The sequence below is a fragment of the Caretta caretta genome, chromosome 10, assembly GCF_965140235.1.
Source record: "Caretta caretta isolate rCarCar2 chromosome 10, rCarCar1.hap1, whole genome shotgun sequence".
Classification (NCBI taxonomy): Eukaryota; Metazoa; Chordata; order Testudines; family Cheloniidae; genus Caretta; species Caretta caretta.
The window spans coordinates 59,406,562-59,432,300 of NC_134215.1; the positions used below are offsets into that span (position 1 = coordinate 59,406,562).

General features: G+C 42.3%; 1 protein-coding gene across 10 annotated transcripts in view; it reads right to left on the reverse strand.

Moving 5' to 3' along the window:
• Nucleotides 1-25,739, reverse strand: part of TCF12 (transcription factor 12) — a 288,403-nt gene that overhangs the window by 184,606 nt on the left and 78,058 nt on the right. For all 10 annotated transcript variants that reach the window (XM_048865834.2, XM_048865832.2, XM_048865833.2 and 7 more), the window contains exon 4: nt 4,876-4,949. In XM_048865834.2, coding sequence (XP_048721791.1) covers nt 4,876-4,949 — 74 coding nt within the window. The remainder of the gene's footprint in view (nt 1-4,875; nt 4,950-25,739) is intronic.

Genomic DNA, 25,739 nt, shown 5'->3' on the forward strand with positions numbered 1-25,739 from the left:
CATCACAGGGCCTAATAACATCAGCCACACTATCAGAGGCTCGTTCACCTGCACATCCACCAATGTGATATATGCCATCATGTGCCAGCAAAGCCCCTCTGCCATGTACATTGGTCAAACTGGACAGTCTCTACGTAAAAGAATAAATGGACACAAATCAGATGTCAAGAATTATAACATTCATAAACCAGTTGGAGAACACTTCAATCTCTCTGGTCACGCAATCACAGACATGAAGGTCGCTATCTTAAAACAAAAAAACTTCAAATCCAGACTCCAGCGAGAAACTGCTGAATTGGAATTCATTTGCAAATTGGATACTATTAATTTAGGCTTAAATAGAGACTGGGAGTGGCTAAGTCATTATGCAAGGTAGCCTGTTTCCTCTTGTTTTTTCCTACCCCCCCCCCAGATGTTCTGGTTTAACTTGGATTTAAACTTGGAGAGTGGTCAGTTTAGATGAGCTATTACCAGCAGGAGAGTGAGTTTGTGTGTGTATGGGGGTGGGGGGGATGTGAGAAAACCTGGATCTATGCAGGAAATAGCCCGACTTGATTATGTAAAGAGTTGTCACTTTGGATGGGCTAGCACCAGCAGGAGAGTGAATTTGTGTGGGGGGGTGGAGGGTGAGAAAACCTGGATTTGTGCTGGAAATGGCCCACCTGTTGATCACTTTAGATAAGCTATTACCAGCAGGACAGTGGGGTGGGAGGAGGTATTGTTTCATATTCTCTGTGTGTATATAAAGTCTGCTGCAGTTTCCACGGTACACATCTGATGAAGTGAGCTGTAGCTCACGAAAGCTCATGCTCAAATAAATTGGTTAGTCTCTAAGTTTCTACTAGTTCATTTGTAACAAGCCTAATTCAGAAGTTTAAACCACTGGATTTTGACTTTAATAAGTCCTCAAAGCAGAATTTTCTTACTTTGCTGATCTATAAATTTTGATCATTATCAATGGAAACAGTTTTCATTAATTTATAGGTATACAGTGAAATCAACGTTTATCAACATTTACAGTTAAAAATCCAATCCTTCTAAGCCTAATTAAACCACACAAGCCTGTCCTACGAGACTGAATATGTAAGCATTTATGTTCACAAATTATGCTAAAATAAATTACTGTGCACGTCAGAGTTCTCTACAACTGAAAGCTTGTTTTGATCGAAGCATTGGAGTGAATATAATTTACACCATATTGACCTTAAAGTATGAGCACACTTAGAAACAACTGGTACATGCAATTCTAGTTTATTCACCCAAAATTTGTATGTGCATGCATGCGCATAAGCACACGCACAACCCAGATTTTTCTTTTTTCAAGATGTTCATGGTGCTACTTAACAAATCCACAATGACATATCATAAATTATTGTCCTATGCCAATATGAAGTATTTACAGTATGAGAGGCACAACAGAATAAGGATTTAAGGCCAAATTCTGCCATCTTTACCCAGGCTCCATATTATCTCTGAATAGGCAAAATGATTTCAGTGAGAACCCTCCCACTTTAAAGCACTATTCTACGTGAGTAAGAGTGCAGAATTTGACATAAGTTATTGGAGGGGGCGGGGGGCATTATCCTACTATTCTAAATCAAAGGTTACTGTTGGTTGGCAATTTGTTCACCAGTATTTAGCCTCTGACTCCCCGCCACCCCATTTTTCTTAATATTTTCCATATGCTCAAGCCAGGCTTACATTCATGCTTCTTTCACAGCCTTACGAGCAATAAAAGAATTAATCTCTTGTCCTCCCTCTCGCTTCAGGCATACCATGACATCATCAACGTCTCTCCTTTCCAATTCTGGTGTGTAACTCATGTGCGCCTGCAGTTTTGCCAGGGTATAATGGTTTTAATTTTTTAATTATCTGCTTCATCTCTAACCTCTAAAAACAAATTTCCAACTTCATATTATTGGAATAACAAGAATCCATATAAATATGACCCTACAAATGCACACACAGGCAATCAATGTAGGATACAGAACCTAAGAAGCATAAGCTCAAATCCCAGCGGGGTAATTCAGCTTTTCACTGATTAATATCCATATACAAGTTTCTCATCCTAATTATCAATGTGGTCAAGATATTTAAAACAAAAATATCAACACAGGACTACGCATGTAATGCCACTTCCAATGTAGAAACGATTGCAAGGTCTACTAAACAAAGGGCTGGACTTCATGCCTTAAGTTACAAACTATTTAAATATTACTATACAAACACTTCCAACATGTTGTACAATTTCCACGTTGCAGAAATGAGGTGGAAATTTTAACATGTTAAGTATTGTGTAAAACTACCTCAGACTTTGCCCTGGTCTATACTACAGAACTAAGTTGCCGCAAGGCAGTTTACATCAACCTAATTCTGTAAGCATCTACACTAAAATGTTGCTCCTGCCGATGTAACTCGTCTTTTACCTCGACTTAACTCCACCTCCACAAGAGGCGTAGCGCATAGATCAGCACAGTTGTAGACACTGCGCTACTTATATTGACTGTTGCTGGCTTTCCGAAGCCATCCCACAATGCCCCACACTGACAGTTCAATCAATGCAAGCGCTCCTACTAAGGATGAGCAGCACAAACATCAGGAGCACAGTGTGGATGTGCAGAAGCAATTTAGTTACTGCGGTGGCTGTACATCGACATAACTTTTGTAGTGTAGATATATCCTTTGTGAAGGCAAGTCAGTTATTTTTCCTCGCTGTAAAGTCTAAATCTCAGAGCAGTTTTTTCCTGCCTGAAATTTGCAAAAGGAATGCTACAAGTCTCTCCATTTTATTTGTAAAGTATTATTTCTTTACTTGAGACATTCCTGGTCTCCTACTCTAAGCACATGATTGGAAGCTAGAACTCAGGAGTTCTAATCCTGCCTCCAGCACCAATTCCATCTGTAACTCTGGCCCATACCTTAAGATCACCCAGAAACTTCAGTTGGTGCAAAATGCAGCTGTTCACTTGCAAAGCAGTTTCTCTCATACAGAACATGTTACATCTGTGCTCTGGGAACTGCACATAGTTCCATTCCAGGTAAAATCTGGGATGCGGTTTTTAAACTTTACATGCTAAAACGTGTTGGGTCTTGGTTATCTCAGAGCCTCTCCCTCTCCCTTCGTGATCCCACATCAACAGAGATCAGCTAAGGCAGGGGTTCTCAAACTGGGGGTCGGGATACCTCAGGAGGTCACGAAGTTATTACATGGGGGGTCGCAAGCTGTCAACCTCCACCCCAAATCCTGCTTTGCCTCCATCATTTATAATGGTATTAAATATATAAAAAAGTGTTTTTAATTTATGGGGGGCAGTCACACTCAGAGGCTTGCTGTGTGAAAGAGGTCACCAGTAAAAAAGTTTGAGAGCCACTGAGCTAAGGCACAGGAGCTAACAGACCTCTGTTTTAAATGTAAAAGGGCTAAGGAAGAGAGTGTCTGCACAGTTGAGGACTCCACTCTGAAATCTGTTTCCACCAATTAGTTCACCAGGAACGGAATTTGTTGACTTCCCAGAGGGATGGGGGTGGGGGCATAAAGAGGAGAATGAGCAGGTGAGAGGGGTCGTGGGCAAATTGCTTTTGGGAGAAGGGGGGACATTTTAGTTTTTGTACATTGTTTTAATTTATTATTCAGTTTTCTCAATCAAACTTACCGAAGAGTATTAAAGAAGTTAATTTTAAAGAAGTTAAAATAGCTCAATAAAGCTACTTAATTTCTACTCCCATTTCCCCACTGTAAAATGAGACGAATATAGTCCTACCACACAAAAATGTAGTAAGGTTTAGTATTAAAGGGCATGTCTACACTACAAACTTAAGTCGACCTATGTTAGATCAACTTACAGCCACCACAGTAGTTACTGCTGGTTCATGTCCACACTGCGCTCCTTCCGTCAGTGATGCATGTCCCCACCTGGAGCACTTCTGCTGACTTAAGAGCGGCAGCGTGGAGGGCTGTGAGCCCAGGCTTTCAGCTCCATGCAGCTCCCCCTCAGAGCCCAGTTGCCCCCTCTCCCGGTCTCTCGGCTCCCCGCCCGGAGCACAATAGCCATGCTCAAGGCGGGGAGCCCCGCACCTGGAGCCTCGGCACAGCCAGGCTTATAGCGGCGAGCCGGGAGCCCAGGCAGCATCGGTGCTCCTGGAGGGGAGCTGGGCAGACAGAGCCCAACTGGAGGGGGGAGCCCAGCAGTAGCCCGACTGGGAATGGGGATCCCAGGCAGCAACCCAGCTGGGAGCAGAGAGCCAGGATCCCAGGGGAATCCTGGCTCCGAGCAAGGAGCCAGCAGCCCAGGGAGCAGATGGGCTGTAGCTGGAAACCCCCATCCACCCCAAGGTGACAGCCCAATCTGTGAGCAGCTTTCTTGTCAATTTCATGGCGCCATCATGGAGCCATGAAATTGACAAGAATGACAGTCAACCTCCAACATAAGTAACCTGCAATGTCTACTCTACATGGACACTACATAGCCCTAACTACACCGACATAAGCCCCATTCCTCTCTTGGAGGTGGAATTATTATTTCAGTGTAATAGAGCACTTACATCGGCAGGAGCAAGGCTGTAGCGTGTACACTGACATAGTTAGGTCGACATAAGTCGCCTTACATCATCTTACCTCTTTAGCGTACACCAGGCCTATAAAACACTTTGAAAATGAAAAGCATTATTTATTTCTGTACTGTAGAGAGCACTATATACAAGTACCAACTAATACTATTAGTGTAAAGTCACCAAAACATATCACCACAAGACGCTAATATAAATGTTTGAAGGGATATATCCTCGCAAGTACTTCCACATCAGACATTCTTGCTCAATAATGCCACCTTTTGTTAACTATTCCCAAACCTCCTTAGAGTCAACTGGAAACCTTACCCTTGAAGGCTCATATGAGGGACTTGGCTGACCACCTGTTCCCCAAGATGAAGCTCCTGTTCGTTCATCCATACCTAACAACAAAAAGAAAAATCCATGTGTATCATAAAATGCTAAGATGGAAAGGTAGTGTAATATTCTCTTGTGCAATAGCCTGTATCATTCTTCTACATGTAGCCTAAAATAGTATTTCTAGAAACATAACCGTATTAAACTAGCAAACAACAAACAATTGCCTTGCTGTCAGATTAATAAGGTAGTCTGCAAAAGAAAACCCAGATTCAAACTACTGTAGCTGGTGAAAAGTGAATGTAAAGTACTAGATGGCCATTTGTGGGGCTTAGTACAAGTAATCCACGTTTAACACAGAAAGGCAGCACAGTCTGGTGTACCAAGCATGACAACAGGACAAGAGGCTCTTGGATTCTGACCGTGGCTGCGCCACTTAATTACTATGTGGCTTTCAACAAGTGACAATACATTGGCCTCAGTTTTTCCCAATTTGTAAAATAGGGATAATACCTACCACACAAAAGTGTTGGGAGGTTAGTTAACTAAAGATTTCCTGAGTGATCTGATTTAGCAAAGTGTTAAGTATTATTTACAGCTCTGCTCTCTTGTTACCTAAATAGCAGTAACTGACAATGCTTTATGGAGAGAATGCTCAGCAGAGGTATTCATATCCCTCAGCAGTGACATTTATGTTCAATTAAGGAGCGCCAATGTCCAGCTCCAATGGGTATAATTAAACTGAGCTAAGATCAACTTGTCAAAGGGTCCTTAAAGCTCCAACTAGAATATGGAGGATCTTCGTGAGGGAAAAAATGGCTAAATGGACAGATTCACTTAAACATACAAACAACATTCTTAACTGTTTGATTACACAAAAAGAAAAGGAGTACTTGTGGCACCTTAGAGACTATTTATTTGAGCATAAGCTTTCGTGAGCTACAGCTCACTTCGTGTATCCGATGAAGTGAGCTGTAGCTCATGAAAGCTTATGCTCAAATAAATTGGTTAGTCTCAAAGGTGCCACAAGTACTCCTTTTCTTTTTGCAGATACAGACTAACACGGCTGCTACTCTGAAACCTGTTTGATTACTGTATGATTTTTAAGGTCACCTGTTCTTTGTCCTCATACTTTTTGTATTGCAGAGATGGCAAAATTTCTACCTTAACTCAGATTCTTTCACTATAAGCAAAACTATTATTTTAACATAGAAACTTTTTTTTAAAAAAACCTGTTAATTTTAAGTGTTAAATATAGGAAAAAACAAACATGCCATCTCTTCCAGTTCTGTAACAGCTCCTTTGGAGTCAGTTCCCTTTATGCAAATCCAGGTTACCACATTCAATTAACAAAAAATAAGAAAGGGGAGGAGATGGGGAGATTTAATGTACTATAATTTTAGCTGGGAAGTAAAATATTTAACCAATATTACTTTGTGAACAAGTGTATTCATATTAGAATTACTCCTCATGCACACTTAACCATTGAAATATTTTTTAAAACCCCATTCTTAACAGCTAATAATAAAACAAACTGCAAGATTACAAACACATTCCCAACATACGATTCCCCCTGCCAGAGAAAGACAAATGGATTTTAGGAAAATTTGTTTCTTCCATTTGAAATATGAACTGCTTCAAGCAATCTGATTATGTGAAAATGATACATTTCACTATTGGAGCACTAGTATGTGCCTCTAAAGCCAGCTCATAAACTGCTGCAGGAATTATTATTCCAACAGTTAATTCTGTGCACTTACCTGTACAGACGGAATTTCACAGAAGACCAACAATTTCTATTCTATATTGCATGTCTCTCTCCATCTAAGCTTCAAAAATAGCAGTGCTCTCTCTTTCCTCCTTCCTTCCAATCAGACCTCTCAGGTAAGATTTGATGGACAGCATATAGTTTTGAATTACAGCACTGCAAAACCTCATTACATAAAGCATCATGTGCATGGTTACTTCACACATACTACTACCCAGTGCATTGAGCTCCATCATGATGAACCATTACAAACATTACAACTAGAGAACAAACATCCATATATGTTACAGTCCACATAAAACTGGCCTAACTGCAAAATAAAAGCATGAGACACTAGGGAAGGAGGAAAAGAATACATAACTTGAACTGTAGAGAACTAGGGGTAATACCGTGCTCTAATCACTGTTTCCTCAAAGAACGTATTGCTGCAACAATATTTTATCTATAGCTCCTTAAAAGACAGCATGAAGAAAACATTTTATACTGAATAGTTAATTATATTACAGTGCCAGCAGCTAAAAAGTGTTGGATCCCCATGGTGTAGCGCAAGAAGGACCTACAGGGTGAGAAAGTGCTCTTAAGAAATGCAAAAACACTTTACAGAGCCAGCAATTTCTGTGAGTTTTCCACATTTTGCAGCTGACAGCACCGTAGTAGTTTTATTGTAATTGATCAAGGAACTGAACAAAAAGTCACGGCTGGCACTGACAAAGGCAAAAGTAATCTTTTGGCACAAATGACTCCTTTCTGCCAGGAACAATAGCTGTAGTAATGCAAGTATTATTATAACAAGTCTCCTAGTGCCTTGGTTTCAAAACAGAGGTTGAGTGTGAAAATATGTATTTATTAAATCTAGGATATAGGAACATAAGAAAAATACATAAATTGTCAAAACATATCAATAGATGACAATGCTGTAAACATAGTCTTAAGATCTACGGACCTCCTCAGCAAACCAAGTGCTTAAGTCCTTTTGACTTCAAAATTCAAATCAATGGAACTTAAGCACACCTTTAAGGACTTTGCTGAATCAGGGCATATATGAACAAGTGCTCTCATATTTTCAATCCACTACTTTTCTACTAAGATGCAACCAAACTGTTTCTTTCACAAACTGAGAAAATGTTGGGGGGGGAGGGGAAGAGAGGGAGAAAGAGGAGGTTCAAAACCTGTAAACAGAAGAACTTCCCAGAAAAACAGGGTACTGACCTGTAACTGGAGGGTCTTTGAGATTAATGGTCCCTATCTGTGTTACACACATGGGATATGCATATATACCATGTTCCTGAGTCCAGAATTTTTTGCAAGCAGCGTCCACTGGCCTTCATGAGCTCGCCTCATAAAAGGTGGTTCAGGCCAACCCCTCTCCAGTTTCCCATTCTTCCTGCAGTTGAAAGAATCTATAGCAGAGGGGACAGGAGGTGGGTAGTGGAACACAGATAGGGACCACTCATCTCGAAAAACCTACCGTTACTGGTAACAAGTATCAGAGGGGTAGCAGTGTTAGTCTGCATCTGAAGAAGTGGGGGGTTTTACCCACGAAAGCTTATGCCCAAATAAATCCGTTAGTCTCGAAGGTGCCATCGGACTGGTAAGTAGCCTCCATCTCTTCTTTGAGTGATGGTCCTTACGTGTAGTCCATATGGGAGAGATTAACAAGCAGTGGTCAAACAGGGGATGGGTGCGATGAGGCAGAAGTAATAGCGGACTGTAATATCGCTGTCCTCACAGCTGTATTCAGAGCTCACGCCTGGACCAGAGCGTAATGTCTTGTGAAAGCGTTATGAAGATAAGCAAAGAACTCTGTCAATACAGCTGACCCACTGATCACTCTGCTACGGAAACAAATAGTTTAGATGTCTAACATCCTTTGTCTTTACAAATAAAAGGCCAAAGTCCCTCAGACATCCAGAGAATGTAACCATCTCTCTTTATTTTAGGCATGCAATTTTGAAAAAAATACCAATAAGTGGACTACCTGACTCATATGAAACTCAGAAATTACTTTAGGACAAATCTAGGGTAGGGTCATAAGGAGACCTTTTCTATATAGAAGATAGTATATGGTGGGTCCACCATGAATGCTCACAGCTCACTGACTCTTCTGGCTGAGGTTATAGTTAATAGAAAAGCCACCTTAATGGATAGATGGGCCACAGAGCACTATGGCTAGAGGGTCAAAGAGGGGAGTTAGTGAGAGACAACCAACCAAAGTTGAGGTCCCCCTGAAATGCAAACTTCACCAATGGTGGGAAGGATATGAAAGTCCCCTCCAGAAATCTAGTTGTGTCAGGATGAGTGAAGATTGTATGGTTATCCACTGGAGGATGGAAAGTCCTAATCACTGCTAAATGCTCCTAAATACACTCACAGAGTATTGAGCATGAAACCTGAAGCCTCAAGGGTAAAAGTAGATACCCTAAGACAGCAGAGATTCCAGTGAATTCTGGAGACAAGTTGCTCTGGGGAGCGCCAAAAATGCTTCCACTTTGCTGAGTAACAGCTTCTCGTAAAGTCTTTCTGCTTTGCTTAAGATTGACTGCATCCTTTTGGAACATGAGTGCTCTATTTCCAATGCCCACCCAAATACCAAGCTCTGAGTTGCAGAAGTCCTGGATTGGGGCACTTGAACCTGCCCTTGTGCTGTGTTAGAAGTTCCAGCAATGCAGGGATGTTCACAAGTTGTCAAAATGAGAGCTTTAGTAGATCCGTAAACCAGAACTGTCTTAGCCAGTTGGGCACAATCAGGATGACTTGAAATCTGTCTTGGCAGATTTTCCATATAAGTTGTAGTATCAACACAACGGGAAGGAAGGCATACCCAGGCAACCTTTCCATGACACCAGAAAGGCACCTTCCATCGAGACCGTGCCCAGGGCAGCTCTGAAGCAGTACTGAGGAAGTTTCCTGTTCACCCATGAGGCCAAAAAGGTCACAGGCTAACATACCCAATTGGACTAAGATGTTGTTGAGATCTGAATTATGAATCTCCCATTCACGGTTTGTGGAAAAATGTCTGCTTAGGCAGTGTTTTATACCCATGGTAAATATGCTGCTGATAGGGCCGTGCAAAGGCTGATGCATCAGAAGGTGACTGCCTCTATGCACAGAAGGAGATCTCTCACTCCCCCCTGCTTATTTATATTAAAAAAATAATCTTCATGTTGTCCAACATTATTTGGACACATCTAGAAGGCACTACAAGCTAGACAGACCACCAAGTGTTCCCAAGAGCGAGGTTTCGGAAATGATGGTTGCCTCGTGAGTCAGTGTGAAGAAAGGGAACTTGTCCAGTTTGGTCCATCAGATGAGAAAGTCTAAAGTTTTGGGCAGAACTGTCACCTTGCCATTTATGTTGCCCTTTTCTGGTGAGCACAACAGAGAGAAGCCAGGCTTGTAGGCAGTGAAGACACAGCCTGGAGAACAGCATAGTACGTGGGCATGAAGCCATGCGACTGAGGAGGGAAAGGCAAGTTCTGACTGACATCCTGGGTCTGATAGCGACCTGACACCTCTCAAGATGTAAATATGCTCTTGCTGTGGTCGAATCCAACTTCATCCCTATAAAATTTATGAACTTGGTGGGGGTCAATGTGGATTTTTCGTGACTGACAGACACAGACACTCAGGGAAAGCAGAAAGCTGAGCAGCTCGCTGGACTTTCTTGTAGGAACTGCCAATCAGAAGCCAGTCGTCGAGGTAAGAAAAGTCTGTAAATCCCTGTCTTCTGATCCAAGCTGCCACTATTGAAAAAAACCTTTGTGAAGACCCTTGGTGCTGGGGCTAGACCAAAGGGAAAGACTATGAATTGGTAATGATCTTTATCAAAGATGAACCTGAGGAACTTTCTTTGGGCTTCGTGGATGTCTAATGTGAAAATATGGATCGTTCATGTCGAGAACCACAAATCATGTGCCCTCCTCTAGCAAGGGAATTACTGATGCCAAGGATATCATACAGAATATTAATTTTCAAATGAACCTGTTCCAGATCGAGAATTGGCTTCCAACCCCCATTCTTCTTGGGATCAAGAAGGAAAAGGAATAGAATCCCTTCCCTTGATGCTGAGGTAGAGCCCTTTCTATGGCTTCCTTGAGGAGAAGTTCACTTCTGGCTGTAGAATCTCCTCATGAGAGTGAAAGAAAAAAAAAACGGGAAGGGGGTTCATGGGTAGGAGTTACCAGAAACTTGATCATATAGCCATCACGAATTATCTCTAATGAATAGGCCTATCAAATTCACGGCCAAGAAAAATGCGTCACAGACCGTGAAATCTGGTCTCTCCCCCTCCCCCGTGAAATCTGGGGATGCTTTTGTGTGCTTTTACCCTATACTATACAAATTTCATGGGGGAGACCAGAGTTTCTCAAATTGGGGGTCCTGACCCAAAAGGGAGTTGCGGGTGGGGGGGGGGGGGCGGGTGTCACAAGGTTATTTGAGGCGGATTGCGGTATTACCACCCTTACTTCTGCGCTGCCTTCAAAGCTGGGCAGCTGGAGAGCAGCATGCTGTTGGCCAGGCGCCCAGCTCTGAAAGAAGTACCCTGCCAGTAGCAGTGCAGAAGTAAGGGGCAATACCATACCATGCCACCCTTACTTCTGTGCAGCTGCCTTCAGAGCTGGATTGCTGGAAAGTGGTAGCTGCTGACTGAGGGCCCAGCTCTGCAGGTAGCAGCATAGAAGCAAGGGAGACAATACCATACCGTGTCATCCCTACTTCTGTGCTGCTGCTGGTGGCGGCTGTGCCTTCAGAGCTGGGGTCCCAGCTAGCAGTCGCCACTCTCCACCTACCCAGCTCTAATGGTAGCGGCGCAGAAGTAAGGGTAGCAGTTATGCAACCCCCCTACGACAATGACTTTGCAAACCCGCCCCCCCAACTCCTTTTTGGGTCAGGGCGCCTACAATTACAACACCATGAAATTTCAGATTTAAATAGCTGAAATCATGACATTTATGATTTTTTTAAATCCTATGACCGAGAAATTGACCAAATGGACCGTAAATTTGGTAGCGCCCTACTAATGAACCTTTATCTGTATTTGGGGCTCTCCAATTTCTGGCAAATGGGGTAACGCAGTCCCTGAGTATCAGAGTAGGGGACCGAAAAGGCACCAATAATGGGATCATAGAATCATAGAATCATAGAATATAAGGGTTGGAAGGGACCCCAGAAGGTCATCTAGTCCAACCCCCTGCTCGAAGCAGGACCAATTCCCAGTTAAATCATCCCAGCCAGGGCTTTGTCAAGCCTGACCTTAAAAACCTCTAAGGAAGGAGATTCTACCACCTCCCTAGGTAACGCATTCCAGGGTTTCACCACCCTCTTAGTGAAAAAGTTTTTCCTAATATCCAATCTAAACCTCCCCCACTGCAGCTTGAGACCATTACTCCTCGTTCTGTCATCTGATACCATTGAGAACAGTCTAGAGCCATCCTCTTTGGAACCCCCTTTCAGGTAGTTGAAAGCAGCTATCAAATCCCCCCTCATTCTTCTCTTCTGCAGGCTAAACAATCCCAGCTCCCTCAGCCTCTCCTCATAACTCATGTGTTCCAGCCCCCTAATCATTTTTGTTGCCCTTCGCTGGACTCTCTCCAATTTATCCACATCCTTCTTGAAGTGTGGGGCCCAAAACTGGACACAGTACTCCAGATGAGGCCTCACCAATGTCGAATAGACATGAGGGTCTCAACAGTCCTGTCTAAAGAAACTCTTAAGTTGGGGGGTTAGAGTACAACCTAGCAGTGGATGTTGCAGAGGCTGGATTCCTGGGTCTATAAAGACTGTCTCTTGCATGGTGGCTCACAAAGACGTTGGTGGCAAAAAGCTGAGGCGGTGGTCTTGCCCTATACCCCATTCATGGTGTTTTCTCTTAGGGGCAGTCCTATAAATGCCCAGCAAGGACTTGAGGACAACAGTTCACTTGAAGGAGTAGAGAGACTCATCTGTCTTCTTGTGAAATGGGTTGACAGTATTAAAAGGCAGATCTTGGATGGTATTCTGTATCTCTCGAGGGAAACAGAAGATTGCAACTATGAGTCTCACCTCACAACAATGGCCAGAGCCATCCCCCTAGAAGCAGCATCTGCCATGTTCACCGGGGCATGGAGGGAAGTTTTGGCCACCAATCTGCCCTCGTCCACTAAGGCCTGGAAATGGGCCCTATCCTCCTCAGGGAGTTTGTCCTTTAATTCCATGAATATAGTATAATTAGTAAAATCGTATTTAGCCAAAAGGGCCTGATTATTTGAGATCCTGAAATGGAGGAAGGTGGAAGAGAAGATCTTTCTCCCTAGATGGCAGAGTCACTTGCACCCCTTATCAGAGGAAGTAACCTTTGGGTGCAGTTGCTTGGACCACTATGTAACCACCCGCACCACCAAAAAGCTAGGCAATGGGGGAGAACAAAATCTCACCCCCACCTTAGATGGAACAAAGTAGGAGTGGGAATACAAGAAGTAGGAATGTGTCAAACTGTATTTGCTGGGTCCACAATGGCCTTATTGATGGGGAGGGATGCTCCATTAGGAACAGAAGGCTCAAGAACATCTAGTAAGCTGTCCTAGGGCTCCTGGACTTACTCAAGCTGAATCTGTAGCTCCACAGCCACTCTGTGCATGAGCTCTTGATGTTGCATAAAGGCATATGTTGGAGAATGCAAAGATGATGAGACTGCTCTCAGTACTTTCGAAGCCAGTAGATCCAGATCACCTTACCCTTCCAAACATTTATAACAGGGCCAGCTGTGGATGTTCAGGTGATGGCAAATAAGACTCCTATGCCAATCCTGGGTATCTAAGGCAAGGCTCCCACAGTCCCCAATACTGTGACTAGGATGGATCAACTGGTAGAGGACCCCATGGCATAGAGTATCACCTGTCTCTTGGCCAATCGTATCTGGTCGGAGGCTGGAACCAGAATCTTCTGGGGCTCCTCTCTCATGCCACCTCCACCTGATGCTGCAGAGACTCCTGCAGGGTGTCAGACTCATCCAAAGAGAAAGGTGAATCCCTTACCTCTGGCGGAACCAATGGTTGGCAGGTGGGATGGGAGAATGAGTCTGCATCATTGGAATAGTGGCTCCTTCTGGTGTACCAATGTCCTGGTATACTGATGGTCCAGACAGGAGGGATGAATGCAGATAGGAAGAGCGAAGATGTCCTCCAGGGAGATGACAACCCAGATTGCCCTGGGGTATGAGGAGAGTCCACTGGCAGAGCGATCGGAACAGGAGCTTCCTTGGTCACTCTTGGTAGTAGTTGGCTCAACTCTAGGGCCATGTCATAATCGGTACAGAATTGGTTCTAGAAGTGGATGGGAGCACTAAGAGTGGTTTAACTCAAGCTTTCATCCTAGGAATTGAAGTCAGAACTATCAGATACATACCCTTGTGCATCTCCTCCTCCTGTCAAGAAGATTTATTCGTGCCTACGTCCTTAGCACCCATGTGTGCCAGCTCTCCAGACTTTCATGGTGTCAGGAAGGAACAGTTTTAGATGAAGATGGCTTTGCCCCTATGTCTATGAGTGCCCCGTGCTCTCATGTGAAGCTTTCTCCTTAGGCTTAAGAGTCTTCGTCTCCATTTCCGAGCTCATGCTCAGAGGGGTGATGTCCACTTGGTGAGACTGATGTACAGGAGGTGCTCCGGCCCAGATCTGATTGGTGCTCCATTACCTTCTCCATCAGATGTTCTCTGGGTCTCAGTTCCTGACCCTCGTAAGTTCAGGATGGAGGGTAGGAAGGGTCAGTGGCAGATGCTGCCCTTGGCAGAAGTATGAGACAAACCCAGGCAGTACACGCAGCATTGTTTTTCGTTGCTCACCATAAAGAAGCCAGAGCAAGAAACAGTTTTTGAAACCCCTGGAGCCTGGGCATAATCCCAGACTTCTTGGGGGAAGATGTCACCGGGTGAGAAAAAGAATAGGGAAAACACTATCTAACTACACTATAGTATAAAGACTACCAAAAAAACCAAAACTGTATACAATATCTTTCACCAATGACACAATAAAAAAGGAGCTGAGAACACCAAAGATTCCAACTCAGACCATGAAGCAGTAAAAAGGACCGAAAGAGGCATCAGCCCACACCATCTTTTATGCCCTCAGTTTGGAGCACGAGAGAGCTACAGCATATGTGTGGGCCAATGAACACTGCTTGCAAAAAATTCCAGGTTGAGGCACATGGTGCAAATACATATCCCACATGTGGCATACACATGGGGCCCATCACTTGAAGAACAACTTGTTTTTCTGCACACTTAAGATTCATCACTATTCTGGCTGATTATATTAATATTGGATGTGAATAACTCAATTTCTAGGAGGTAAAATTTGTTATTTTCTTGCCTCTTCACAAAGAATTTGTTTTTCCTAAAGTAGCAGAGTGTGTGTGTGTGTGTGTGTGTGTGCACACATGTATATTTGTATTAACTGTAATAATCCTTCTATAAAAGACAACATGATAGGACTTTAAATACTAAATACAGAAATCCCAACTCTGAAACCTTAAATCCAATACACATACTTTTAAAGGTTTTGTTTGTCTTTTTAAAAATGGCAAACGAGTACAGTACTTTAGATCTCAAGCTTTTTAAAAGAAAAGCAAACAAAGAAGAAAGGTAGTTGCCTTGCTACTCTGACATATGCATTCATTTAGAAAAACAGGTTCAAATATATTCACCTGAAAAAAAAAAGATATTGGCTTTTATAACAAACTGAAATGAAAATTGTTGTTTTTGCTGGTATCAGACAAAGAGGACCATATTTAAAACTTATTTCAACAGACAAGCTCTAGTGCTCTTGTAAACAAGGCAAGGATAATATATTTTATAGGTTTACCATCTGCTATGGTGATGATCAAATAAATGATCTGACCGAAGAAATCAGATTGTAGCTTGTTAAGGCAGGTATTCGAGGTATGAGTTTCTATCTTTTATAGCTTCTTTATCCAATTTTGTTCTGGAGTAATGATATTCCTTCAGATAAGATTCAACAACTGAAATCAATTACAAAACAATGTACACAAAGAAACAAAATGATATTGATTATATTTTACATCCTAGACACCCAAACAAATAAATCTACCATTATGCTTCATATTGCAAATGTCACAAGTATGAGACTGTAGTGAGGCAGGGTGGCCTCCTAACACAGAGGGGGAGGAACCATTCCCCGCCCCCAGGTGGATGGAGCCAGGCTGGGCCCACCCCTTGCACCTGAAGCAGAGGGGCGGAACAGGAAGTACAAGAGGCAGAGCCTCCAGCTCAATTGAGGGAGAGCCAGATGCTGCTGACCCCTGAACCAGGGCCTGAGCTGCATCAACCCCTGCCTCTGGAGGAATATCCCGAGGAGCTGCCGGAACTGCCGGCTGCCAAGTACCCCAAGACCCATGAGCAACAAAACATTATGACCAGGCAGGGATAGGAAGTAGCCCAGGGAAACCAGACATTAGTCCAGTTGTGTTTGCTGAAGCCACGGTCAGCGTGTTTCGGCAGGATCCCCGCTGACCCAATGGTGGGATTCCCCACCACTGTTAGGACCCTGGGCTGAGACACAGTGGGGTAGGGTGGGCCTGGGTCTCTCTACCCCCTGCTGCTAACCCCACCCCTGCGGTGGCAGCCTACTCACATTAGGCTGGATGGGCTACGTTTGTTTACTGTCTGTGCCAGTCAGAGAGTTGGGCCATAGACTGCTTCTGCTTTGCCCCGCCCAGAGGGCTTAAGCCTGTTTGCCATCTGCCATAGACTGCTTTGCTCTACCCCAGCCAAGGAGCTGGGCCATGGACTGCTTTTCATCTGCCCCACCCAGAGAGCTTGAGCCTGACTGCTTAGTATTGCTCAGCCCTGCCCAGAGGGCTGAGCCTGGCTGTGCTTGCTGCCTGCCCCAGCCAGAGGGCTGACTACAGACTCTTTACTGATTTACAGTGCTAATCCCCTGTTGATTGGCCCTCAGCCGTTAGGTGGCGTAGTGAGGTGGAGTGACCTCCCTCTGACGCAGACAGGGAAGAACCACTCCAAGCCCCTACAGAAATATTATGACACAAGATGTGCCTATGTTTTATTTCTACATACTTTGGGGGAGGGGCGGCGTGTGAACCAGAAAAGGATATTTTTAATCAGCCAAGAAATGTTTCCTCATAATTTTTAAAAACAAAAACTCACAACCAACTTTCTGCAGATTTTGTGAATCACACCAGTATTTTTAAATTTCTGCCTACTGAATATCACACCCATATTCCAGTAAGGAAACATCTTGCATGTAAAAATAAATGAATCTTTTTCACAGAAAAGAATGCAAATATTTTATTTCTGTTAACAAAGAATCTAAAGTTCTCAAGGGTACATATACAAGTGGTTAAGGACAGAGAAAAGATTTCCACATGTTATGTACCAGCATGAAAAAACGTTATTTAAAACTGAAAGGAACCTCACAATAGATTTCATGTGGTCTTCTTAAAATACACAAAGCGAGGTGCATTTCTCAAACTAAAAGGAGAAATGAAAGCTAAGCAGACTATCAGCAATCTAACCACTGAAGTGACGGGGGGATAAACCCAGGCTCACCACTGAAGTCTGATTATGAGATAACATTTTTGCTTCTTGCCAGCTAAATTTTGAAGTTTTTCATGGAACGACAAAGCGGGGTGGTGGACGAGAATTGTTTAATACAATTCATGGAAGAGGACCAGATAATCCCCACTACATGAATTACTCAAAATTAAAAATTCTATTGAAAGTTTTGCCATATTAACCAAGAGAGATGAAAGAGTCTTGTGACAGAGTCCCTTCCCAAAGCACACTACTTGTGGCATGGTGTGGCCCTATAGGCACTCCGCCCTCAGGTCCCTCCCAGTTCTCCAAATTCATAAAAAATCATACAACTGTATGGCTGGAAGGGACCTTAAGGGGTCATTTAGTCCAACCCTCCATGCTGAGGCTGGACCAAGTGTACCTATATCTACCCTGACAAGTTTGTCTGACCTGTTCTTAAAACACATCAAATGACAGGGGATTCCACAGCCTCCCTTGGTAATCTATTACAGTACTTAACTATCCTTATAGCTAGAAAAGTTTTTCCCTAGTATCTGACCCTAATCTCCCTGGCTACAGATTAAATTGATTATTTCTTTTCCAACCTTCAATGGACACGCAGAACAATTAATGTTCCCCTTCCTGGGGTTCAATTTATTAAGTCTTTCTGAAATACAGTCTCCTTTAGCCCTGCAAACCCAAACCCTTCCCTTTTGGGGTTCCACATTTCATTCTCATTCCAGGGCTTCAGGTTACTGGTCCCTCTTTGTTACCTCTCTACCAGGGACTTCTGTCAGTCCCACTGCAGTTCCTGGCCTCTCTGTAGTCTTTTCTACAGGCCTCTTCTTGTCCTGGTCCCTGGACTCACAAATCCATCCCTCTACAGCCCCCTTCGCTGTGCACAGATTCAAGCAGGCTTCCTCAGCCTACCAGTATCTGGATTCCAGGGCCACTCCACAGAGCCTCCCTTCTTCCTTCTCTTTCCCTGGAGTCAACTAATAACTGGATTTTATCCTGTTCAGGAGGTAGCTCACCAATTAACACCTGACCCCCATTTCCAAAGCTTGTCTGTAGCTCCCCTTGAAGACTCTTTTCCTTAAAAGTGGCCATGTCATGTAACAGGGTTGGCAGGCCCTGAGCCCCACTACTCCTTAAATGGGACTACCATCCTGTTAAAAGCCTAACAACAAATTAAGTCTGATGAAAGAAATAGTACAATACAACCACCATATATTACATTTAGTAAAAGGAGTGACTGTAGACTGTATTACAGTATACCGATGCAAAATACAAGTCTACGTTGTGCCTGGTAAAAAAACTGTTCCAAGTAATGACAGGTTTCAGAGTAACAGCCGTGTTAGTCTGTATTCGCAAAAAAAAAAAAAAAGGAGTACTTGTGGCACCTTAGAGACTAACCAATTTATTTGAGCATAAGCTTTCGTGAGCTACAGCTCACTTCATCGGATGCACTAACCAATTTATTTGAGCATAAGCTTTCGTGAGCTACAGCTCACTTCATCGGATGCATCATGCATCCGATGAAGTGAGCTGTAGCTCACGAAAGCTTATGCTCAAATAAATTGGTTAGTCTCTAAGGTGCCACAAGTACTCCTTTTCTTTTTGTTCCAAGTAAATAAAAGTTGAGCATTTCATTATAAAGTATTTTTTAAAAAAACTATTCAGTCACCAAAAGGCTAGATTCTATTGTGTTATGCTGGTTTAAGACAGCGGTAACTTACCATCAATTGTGTTAGCTCAGGTTTACAACAATGTGAATTTTGCTGTCTCTAATCTTCAGTATTCAATACCAAACATCTAAATCACACAGAAGCTGTTTTAAACTACAATGAATTGATGAAAGGGTTAAGACAATGACAACATGGGCACTGGATAGCTCAGATATTGTTAATGAGATATTGCTTTCCATCTCAATATCACTTTTAATAGTAATAATCAACAAATAACTTGTATTTATAAAGCATTATTCATTCTCAAGAATCCAGAAGAACTTCACTTATGGCATATAATTAAATTACTCACACAGTGAAGACATGCAACAGCCATGTGGGTTAGCATGGCAATCATTTTGCACCAGCAATGCTATACAATGTTTGTATTATTTTTAGTTAGGGAAGTTGTAAATTTCCCCAACTGAAAAACTGCAGGGGAAAGAATGCAATTACTCAAGTGGGAGAACAGGCAGAATATAATTACTCCAGTGAGAATTTTAGCTGGGATTGACAATGCTATTTTTACAGAATGTATTAAAAAATCTCTTAATGACCACTCATGGTCAGGATCGAAGTACAGTGCAAGGCACAGAAGGAACTTGCACTGGTGATGCCTGCACTGTACATATTCTATGTATAAACAACAGACTTTAGTCTCCAGTGCTGACAATTTAGCACCTGTTAATCATTCTATTTTCACAAGCTAAAAAAGAAAAAAGTAGCGAACCCATCTCTGCATCTAGGAGTACTGCTTAAAAATGTATTTTAGGAAGCAAATGACCTACAAGAACTGCTTTCTTTCCAGTATAGCACATTGTTTTTGGCTGTACACTTCATCAGTTCTTTTTCTAGCACATTAAAATAATTGGGTTGTATAGATTAGATGAAAAAAATGTGACTTAGATTTACACACAAACACTGAAAGCCATCTTGTTCAAACTGGAAAACTCTGTGCAAAATGTCTTTTGTTTGTTTTTAGTAGTAACCATTAGCATCATAAGTCAGTACCAATAAAGCAGTTCCTGTAGAACTATCAAGTACATTTTAGGGTTTTTTCACTGATTACTTAACACAATTTGCTATTTAAAAACAGCTGTGTGAGCAATTACTATTCTTAGCTTAATTCCACAACCAATTCTATTCATTTCCTGTAATGAGACTTATGTATTCCCTCTGTAGAAGAGTCTTAGACTATTAATTCTTGTAATGGCAGTCTATGTAGCTCAACTTCTGCCATTACTTTTCTGTTTTCCTTTTCCTTATGTTCTCAATTTGCTAGTCTCTAAATCATCATTCCATTAATCATTCCACACACTGAACAATAACCCCTGAAGTGAACTTAAGTTTTAAATGCAATATAACCTGAACATGGCAAAACTGATACCATTAAGTACATTATTATAACTCATGTAGATATATCCAAACAGCTCAAAGTTTCATTAGTGCCAAAGGAAAACACCAAATACTTCTGATTTAGCATGATTCCTAGAATGAGAAGTGGGAAAAAAAAATTCCCTGTGTCAAGGTTCCTTCCCTATTCTGAACTCTAGGGTACAGATGTGGGGGCCTGCATGAAAAACCCCCTAAGCTTATTTTTACCAGCTTAGGTTAAAACTTCCCCAAGGTACAAACTATTTTACCTTTTGTCCTTGGACTTTATTGCTGTCACCACCAAGCGTCTAACAAATATATAATAGGGAAAGAGCCCACTTGGAAACATCTTTCCCCCCAAAATCCTCCCCAAATCCTACACCCCCTTTCCTGAGGAAGGCTTGATAAAAATCCTCATCAATTTGCATACGTGAACACAGACCCAAGCCCTTGGATCTTAAGAACAATGAAAAAGCAATCAGGTTCTTAAAAGAAGAATTTTAATTGAAGTAAAAGAATCACCTCTGTAAAATCAGGATGGTAAATACCTTACAGGGTAATCAGATTCAAAACACAGAGAATCCCTCTAGGCAAAACCTTAAGTTACAAAAAGACACAAAAACAGGAATATACATTCCATTCAGCACAACTTATTTTATCAGCCATTTAAACAAAACAGAATCTAACGCATATCCAACTAGATTACTTACTAAGTTCTAAGACTCCATTCCTTTTCTGTTTCTGGCAAAAAACAACACACAGACAGAAAGAACCTTTGGTTCTCCCCCCCTCCAGCTTTGAAAATATCTTGTCTCCTCATTGGTCATTTTGGTCAGGTGCCAGCGAGGCGATCCTAGCTTCTTAACCCTTTCAAATACTCCTGATTTAACATGAATCCTAGAATGATAAGTGGAAAAAAATTCCCTGCAAATCAGAAAGCATGGGGAATTGGCAGAGAAATGACAGCAAACCAATGCCTAGTTCCAGACAAATGGGATAATATTGTATTACAACAAGCCCGAAAAAGGATTTACCCCAAGTCCCTATGTGTATGTCTACACTGCAGTGTAAGCCCAGGGTTCAAACTCAGGCTCAAGCCCAACCCCCCCACCCCTCCATCTACACACAAACTATGCTGAGAGCTCAAAGACAGGGTCCCAAAATGCCACAAAGAGGGAGGGTTCAAGCCAGTACCCAGGGTTCAAGCCCTATTGCTTTGCAGTGTAGATGCACCCCCACTGGACTTGTGCTCTGGGAATCTGCCAAAAGTATTCCACAATCTCATTCTTTGTCCTCTGGACAGTCAAATTTGGTGGACAGTCAAGTTTTCCCACACTTCACCATGAACAAAGGGTTACAGCAGCCACATTTTGGGAGCATGCTAGGAAGTCCATGATACGAGTGGTTGGACTCAGGCCTGCGTAATGCAGAGTAAGATGCTGGGACCCAGTGGTCTACAATTCCTAACCAGAAGTTACAAGTGAGTGTAAACTCTCAAGGCTTGGGTTAACAAACCCAGGGTCTGCTAACTTGAGTTCTATTAATCCTGGGCTTACACTGCAGTTTAGACATACCCTATGTCTAACTTTCTCATAAATAAAAGCCAAGTGCAAAGAGAAAAGTGAAAGTCTGCTAACCTCTACGGATTACAGTTAATATAAGAAAACTATATAAATACATACACACACAAATATATGTTTCACATCTTTCCTTTGTTTCAAATGAGACCAAGTATAACGTGTGGTGAATAAGGCAGACAGAGATTGGAACATCAGACATTTGCAAAGGAATACAGCTCTTTAAGAGAGATTTTACTTGCATCTCTAGCACCACACCAAGGAAAGCATGATGTACAGTGTTAAAGCCTAACAAGCCAGTTTCAGGCCCTAAATACTAACAAACACTTATGTCAATCCATTTTACTGACACATTTTCCTGTGGTTACTTCAGTTACGACTCAAAAAGCTTTATATAACCATCCACTAAGTATCAACCAAGACCATGTCACAAGACTACATTCAGCAGGCCATAAGTGTTCAAACAGTAATTTTGTAGCCAACAGCTACGAGTTACAACTATCAATGATGTGACACATTACTGCAAGCTACTAATTCAAGTACCATGACATCTCAACATATTGTAGTCCATCTGAATAATGGTGCTATAATACAAATATTAACTTACATTTAAAAAACAAAATGCTGTAAACTTGCTTTGTGTCGCTTTTTGTAAGTGAATCAGCATAGCTAATAAAACATTTAAACAAGTGTTGACAAGTTGTTATTCGAAATATAACTTGAGGTATTCAAGCACCAAAACCCAACATCACCCTGTCTCTGATAGAAATTTCTAAAAAGTTCACCACTATTAACACCAGTTCAGTCTTAGCCGGATACATCTTCATTGTTGACCCATGTTTTTAGTTACATCACAAAAAGACTGAGAATTTCGTATACACTGTCCCCAGAAATATCAGACAGCCTTCAGCCTCCAAGGACTTGTCTCCATATAACTTTTGTATCAATTTAACTTATTTAACTTCTAAAACAGTGTATCTAAATCAGTATATAAAATTGCACATAGACCAGCCCTAAGTCGCAGAAACAAAATAAGGGTGCCTGGAGCTACACTGGCTCAGAATTCTCAGTTCAAAGGAGATAAACTAAGGACTCAGTCCTTTAAAGTAGATCGTTTACATGGCAGCAGTCCAAAGAACAAATGGATAATATTTAAGGCTATGTTTTAGTCACGGGTATTTTTAGTAAAAGTCATGGACAGGTCACGGGCAGTAAACAAAAATTCATGGCCGTGACCTGTCCATGACTTTTACTATATACCCTGACTAAAACTTGAGGGGGGGGGGGGGGGGGAGCAGCTTAGGGGGGTAGCTTGCGGGGCACCGCAGGTGTTCAGAGGGGAAGGTTGGCGTGGCTGGTGCAGGCTCCCTACCGGCTCCTGAGCTCCACATGCTGCCCTCATTCCGCCCCAAGCCCTGGTTCTGCAGCTCCCATTGGCTGAGAACCACGGCCAATGGGAGTTGTGGGGGCGTTGCCTGCCAGCAGAGGCATCATGTGGAGCTAGGAGCTGAGTGAGTGGAGCTCCTATAGCCCTTCCGGGGAGCTACCCTAGGTAAGCACCGCCATGCACCCCAATCCCTAGCCCTGAGCCCTCCCCACACCCAAACTTCTGCTGCTCTGGGGCGAGACTCTCCCAGCAGCAGCCGGTGCGACTGGCCCAGTGGCTGCCCGAGCTGCTCAGGTGGCCCCCGAGCCAGGCACTCCAGCTGCTGCAGAAGTCACAGAGGTCCTGGAAAGTCTCAGAATCCATGATTTCTATGACAAACACAGAGCTTTAGTAATATTTAATGACCGCAGAAGAGAAAAAAGTTTTAGGGGCGAAACCACATGATTCCCTTCAACAGCAGCAGGATTAGACCTAACTTTGCTCCTCACCCCCACAGCTTAAAACTCTTCACATCAGAAGTTTTTCATTTGATCCATTTAGTTGCACTTTTGGGGGCCTCAAGAACTTGAGATGGCGTTGGTGTACACAATCATAACTGTGAAGGATTCTTGAGGAAGCTGAGAATAAATTCACCATTGCTTAAACTCGTGGGCAAAAAGTTACTTTCAATTTAAAAAAAAACTAAAAGTTGTATACAGATATGAGATAATATGTTCTGTTGTGCCTTTACATATCATCACTAGATGCTATGTTGAACACACCCTATCAATTGGCAATTTCAGAAATGCCAGAACGGTATTAAAATGTATAACTAAAGCTGTTTCTCCATGTTGTTTCTGGGGATACAGACTAACACGGCTACCCTTCCGAGAAGGGCTGGCTACTGAGAAGCTGGCCAAAGATAAGAGAATGGGAAACAGCAAGTTCGACCGTCACTCTCTCTTGGGACCCCGGATTGTCTTCATCCTTATCCCAAGAGAAGTCCTTGCCCGACTGGGGCAAGGAGAAAGATGCCTAAATGACACCGCCACCTCCTGCAGCTCCAACTAAATTCTGAACACCACTTGGGATATGAGAGTTTGTCCCCCTCCGCAAGACTTTGCCCCTCCCCCATTTACTTCCCCATCTTATTTCTTCTCTCTCCTTTTCTTTTTGTTTAATAAGTATCTGTCTTAGCTACCCAAATCCACATATTTAGCAACACTGCTGTAAGTCTGTGACCACAAAGAGGTAGCTAGAAGCAGTGCCCCAAACAGCTCAATGATGGTTTGCCATCTGCAATAACATCTAAAAGACCGTCAGACAAGGGGGTTTTCTTTCTAAAAACTCTCTCAAGCTAATGGGAAAAGGATGTTGTTAAAATGAAAGCCTTACTTAATACTTTACATTTCAAATGCTTTAACTGTTTTTCCTTCTTTCTCTGCATCATTCATAAAAGGTTTAAAGGATTTTAAATGCTGTTTTTGCCATGGCACTAAGCAGGCTGAGGTCTCTCCATGACAAACCCCAAACCTTGTTTAAAACTTTTTAATGTTGGAGCATTATCCAGTCATGTTAGCAACTTTGACTCTTTTGGCCCATATATTCCATCTAAATTAATACAACAGTTCTATTCCGCACTCTCCTACTGAGTTGACGGGGAGCACTTGACATATCACTAATAGCATGTACACAATACAAACAGCACTGTGCACGAGTACAACTCTGGACTTTAGTTAGAAGTTGTAGCATGTTCTATGTCCATGTTCTAGCACCTTTTTGTTGCTATATCCACGTTGGGTACAGTGGTATAGTGTTACGGCCTGGTTCTTATTCTAGCATTTATGGCTGGGAAGATTACTTTCTGAATGTGAACCAACGTACCACTCTTAGTTGTCAGGAACAAGAACTCTACAAAGGAGTAAACTGCCCCCATTCTTCACAGTGGAGTTTAAACTCTAAAAACTAATTATGACAATTTAAATATGAAGGTATAACTATTTAATTGTATATGTTCAGCAAGAATATCTACCTATTCTGAGTGGATATTGAAGAAATATCACTCCCTCAATCCCAAATCCTGTTCCGGAAAGTAATTTGTCAATCTATAGGATTGGTGGAAGTGGATCTATGATCTTCGTTTGATTTTCCATCTCAAGTTTTCCCCCAGAATATTTTCCTACTATAACCAATTTCCAATCCTTAAAACTTATGCTGGTTGCAAACCTGAAACAATATTTTGCACTACTGAAAAATCTAAATTATTTTTGACATATATTAAGAAGGTTTTTCTATTTCCTCTGCCACTACTCACCATTTATTGCCCAACAAGCTGTTTTGATTGGTTAACAATCTCCATGATCTCAATCCCACATATCACATATGTACTCTTTCTAGTTGTATTAGCTAGATGAGTGTAGAAAGGTCTTATTCCTATAATTAATGATAGATTAGAAAAAAACATTTCTAATAAAGAATAGAATGCACTTAAAACTTCAGATTTCAGAGGCAGAAC